This window comes from Miscanthus floridulus, chromosome 6 (genome assembly GCF_019320115.1).
Source record: "Miscanthus floridulus cultivar M001 chromosome 6, ASM1932011v1, whole genome shotgun sequence".
Taxonomy (NCBI): domain Eukaryota; kingdom Viridiplantae; phylum Streptophyta; class Magnoliopsida; order Poales; family Poaceae; genus Miscanthus; species Miscanthus floridulus.
Window position 1 is genome coordinate 65875039 of NC_089585.1, and position 4678 is coordinate 65879716.

At 50.7% G+C, this 4678-nt stretch overlaps 1 protein-coding gene across 1 annotated transcript; it reads left to right on the top strand.

Moving 5' to 3' along the window:
- Positions 1-1294: 1294 nt before the first annotated feature.
- On the top strand, positions 1295-4438 carry LOC136458318 (receptor protein kinase-like protein ZAR1). The gene is given in 3 exon segments (XM_066458278.1): positions 1295-2913; positions 3441-3460; positions 3462-4438. Coding segments are annotated over 3 exon segments (2130 nt in total). The 5' UTR covers positions 1295-1433; the 3' UTR covers positions 4092-4438.
- Positions 4439-4678: the final 240 nt, after the last annotated feature.

Consider the following 4678-nt stretch of genomic DNA (forward strand, 5'->3'; position numbering starts at 1 on the left):
TTAGTAAAAAAAAATTCATGTTTTGGAGCTACTTTTAGACTACTAGCTTTTGGACTTTCCAAAAGTCAAACAGCTCTCATAAAACCAGAAGCCCAAAGAGTCATTCTAATGAGCTTCTAGATTTTGCCTTACAGAAGCTTTTTAGTTATTAAAAGATCCAAAAGCTGAGGTTCAAAAGTTCCTAGAAAGCCCAAGCAAACTGATCCTAAAACTCTAGTAGGTTATGTGCGTGTTTAGTTCGCGAATTTTAGGAATTTGGTTATTGTAGTACTTTCGTTTTTATTTAGCAATTAATGTTCAATCATGGACTAATTAGGCTCAAAACGTTCGTCTCGCAATTTCCAACTAAATCGTGCAATTAGTTTTTTTTCGTCTACATTTAATGCTCCATACACGTATCGCAAAATTCGATGTGATGGCTACTGTATCACTTTTTAGGAAATTTTTTAGGAACTAAACAAGCACTATGTTATTAGCATAGCTGTAGCAAGTGCAGTTGAGTAGAAAACTTATACTAATACTAACAAATTCTAATAAATCCAAACATTTAGGATCTAAAACTACTACTTTCCTATAAAACTATATACTAGTACTTTCTTATAGCCTGTTCGTTCATTGGTTTTAGCTAGGGCTTATCAGCCAGCCAATAGTGTTTTTTCTCATAACAAACCAGCACCAGTCGGGTTTATCAGTCTAGAAACCAACCAGCGAACATGCCGAACATGAGAACATGGCAACCATCCAAAAGGAGTCCTCAAACTAGTTACCCATTTGTTTTTTTACTGTCCTATACATTGATTGTTAATTTAACTTTCTATTGAAGTCTTGTTTGGTTAGGCTTCTTCGTGCTCTCACTCCACCCTGTAGTATTGGAGGAGAGAAAAATGGTTCTTTTGCACAGTGCTAGTGCTAGTTCAGCGTGGGGTTGAAGAGGAGGCAAGGCACACGAAACTGTACGGAACACCCCGCGCCACTGCTACATGGGGAGGGATGCGGCTGCCGACAGAGAAACTGCGCCTGCAGCGCCGCACGGCCCTTGAGGCCAGGACGCCAGGTCCACGCCGGACTACACGGAGAAACTGCGCCTGCAGCGCCGCACGGCCCTTGAGGCCAGGACGCCAGGTCCACGCCGGACTACACGGCGGGTGGACTAATAAAACTGAACCTAACTTTGTTCGGAGGATTCTGGTAGCAAGCCACGCTAAAAAACATCAGAAACGACTCAGAAATCCGCCCCGTTCTCGCGATTAGCCGTTTGCGCTTGGGTTTGGCAGTGGCCAGTGAGTGGGGTGCAGTCATCAGTCAAACCATCCCCACCACACCTCGACACCAGCGGCCAGCCCCGTCCCTTCCTCCGCACACTCTCCGCAGTCCGGAGTCCCCCCAGACTGCCCACTCGTCCGCCACCCAACGCGGCGCGTCGCCAACTCGCCATGGCGCTCCGTCTTCTGCTCCTCCTCCTCGCCGTCTCCACCGCCGCCGACGCGCTCACGCCGGACGCCCAGGCGCTGCTGGCGTTCAAGGCGGCCGTCCTGCAAGACCCCACGGGGGCGCTCGCCAACTGGGACGCCACCGCCGCGGACCCTTGCGCCTGGAACGGGGTCGCCTGCTCCTCCCCTGACCCCGGCTCCGCCCAGCCCCGCCGCGTCGTCGCGCTCTCCCTCCCTAAGAAGCGCCTCGTCGCGGCGCTCCCTAGGGCCCCGCTCCCGTCCTCGCTCCGCCACCTCAACCTCCGCAGCAACCGCCTCTTCGGGCCCGTCCCACCCGAGCTCGTCGCGGGGGCGCCCGCGCTCCAGAGCCTCGTCCTCTACGGGAACGCGCTCGACGGCCAGCTCCCCGAGGACCTCGGTGACCTGGCCTACCTCCAGATCCTCGACCTCTCCTCCAACGCCATCAACGGCTCCCTCCCGTCTTCGATCCTCAAATGCCGCAGGCTCCGCGCGCTCGCGCTCGCGCGGAACAACCTCACGGGCCCGCTCCCCGCCGGGTTCGGCGCCGAGCTCGCCGCGCTGGAACGGCTTGACCTCTCCTTCAACGGCTTCTCCGGCACCATCCCGGAGGACATCGGGAACCTGTCCAGGCTCCAGGGCACGGTCGACCTCTCGCACAACCACTTATCGGGCCCCATCCCGGCGAGCCTTGGCAGGCTGCCGGAGAAGGTCTACATCGATCTCACCTACAACAACCTCTCCGGTCCCATCCCGCAGAACGGGGCGCTAGAGAACCGGGGCCCCACGGCGTTCGTCGGCAACCCGGGCCTCTGCGGGCCGCCGCTTAAGAACCCCTGCGCGCCGTCGTCCAACCCTTCCCTGCCCAATGAGGGAGGGGACTCGTCGGCACCCGAGGCAGCCGGTGGTGGCAAGGGGAAGAACAAGGGGCTGGGGAAGGTTGCCATTGTGGCCATCGTGCTCAGTGATGTTGTGGGGATTTTGATCATTGCACTGGTGTTCTTCTACTGCTACTGGAGGGCGGTTTCAACCAAGGACAGGAGCAAGGGGCACGGTGCGGCTGCTGGTTCTAAAGGGTCCAAGTGTGGCAAGGATTGTGGATGTTTCAGCAGGGATGAGTCCAAGACTCCGTCCGAGCACGCGGAGCAGTACGATCTCGTGGCATTGGACCAGCATGTGAGGTTTGATCTGGATGAGCTGCTCAAGGCATCAGCTTTTGTGCTGGGGAAGAGTGGGATTGGAATCGTTTATAAGGTGGTTCTTGAGGACGGGCTCACGATGGCAGTTAGGCGGCTTGGGGAGGGGGGATTGCAGAGGTTTAAGGAGTTTCAGACTGAGGTTGAGGCGATTGGCAAGGTCCGGCATCCCAACATTGTTACCTTGAGGGCTTATTACTGGTCTTTTGATGAGAAGCTGCTGATATATGATTACATTCCTAATGGCAGCCTCTCTGCAGCAATTCATGGTAAGTACCTGCTTTTGCTGTGACTTGCATCCTGATATAGTGATTCCTTTGCTATGTACTTTTCCATTGGTTCTGTTGTTTCATGAACAAGTAATTACTACCAATTTTCACATCCTACTTGTGTGGATCAGGATCCTGGTAATTCCCGATCGCTAAATTTATTGTGATAGCTACAGTAGGATGGAAACTTGGGTACGCCCATGGTATTATTGTGCATAACCCTTTTATTGTTTTGTTTCTCGTGATTTGTATGTAGAGATTCAGGAATTCGGTCCGAACTAATTTCTCTGTGTTTCTGTTAACCATTCATTATATAAGTTTCGTACAGTTAGGTATTCGTGTTTGTCGAAGATTGGGATTTCTGAAGGACGTGGCCTGTATAATTGTCTTTATTCAGAAATTGGAGTTTTTATTACCGATTGGATTGGAATAAAGATTACTGGAGTATACTCTGAATTTGTAGTAGGACGTGTGCAGCTAGTGGTGTTGGCTGATTGCTTACTCTGACAAATTGCTATGGCTTACAGGTAAACCTGGGATGATGACATTCACCCCAGTTGCCATGGGAAGCCCGAGTAAAGATCATGAAAGGAGTTGCCAAGGGTATGTCTTTCCTGCATGAATTCAGCCCCAAAAAGTATGTCCATGGTGACTTGAGGCCAAACAATGTCCTCCTTGGAACAAATATGGAGCCGTTCATTTCAGATTTCGGCCTTGGGCGACTTGCAAACATTGCAGGAGCATCACCATTTGTGCAATCAGACCGAGTTGGTTTAGAAAAGGAACAGAGCCAGCAATCAGATGCCTCAGTGAGCCCTCTCACGAGCAAAGGGTCATGCTACCAAGCTCCGGAAGCGCTGAAGACACTGAAGCCCTCGCAGAAATGGGACGTTTACTCCTATGGTGTCGTGTTGCTTGAAATGATCACTGGCCGATCACCCTCTGCTCTCTTGGAAACCATGCAAATGGATCTTGTTCAATGGGTCCAATTCTGCATCGAAGACAAGAAACCATCTGCTGATGTGCTGGACCCTTTCCTTGCCCAAGATTCTGAACGGGAAGATGAGATGATCGCAGTGCTGAAAGTCGCCCTTGCATGCGTTCAGGCAAATCCTGAGCGGAGGCCGTTGATGAGGCATGTTGCGGAGACCTTGGAGCGCCTCAATGGTTCAAGCTAGCGAAGTGTTCCCCTGATAAAATTGTGCGATTTTCGGTGGAATGGGATGGTCGCGTTCTAGAACTCAGTTGTGGGACCAAAGCTTAGGAGGAGAAGGGCATGAAGCTGCCTTAGTGTACTCCACCGTGTAAAATTATCATTTTCCTAGTGGCCACAGATTGTACTGGACTACTGGGTTGTTAACGTGTTTGGCACTACCGTATTAGCTAGCTAAGGTAATTAGTTTGCTGTTTAGACTTGAGAGGTGGTATTTTCACGTGCTTATTTAATATTGTGGGGATATGAATTAGTTTAACCATATGTGTGCTGGCTCTCTGTTATATGTATCGTTTTGGGCATTTTCTTTGGAGAACGGGACCATATGGTTCTCTCCATGTGGAATATTCTTCTGATGGAAGCTCAAAGCATGTCTGGCCCATGATTAAAGATGGCGTCCCTATGCTGGGACTCAAAAAAAAAAGAAGAAAGAAAGCAATGCCGGTGTTGATACAGCTCATTAGGGGGTAGTTCATATTTCTAATTTGTTTTTGCTTTACCAAAACCGGCTTTAGCCGGCTTAACACTGATAGCTGTGCGAAGTAGTTTTAA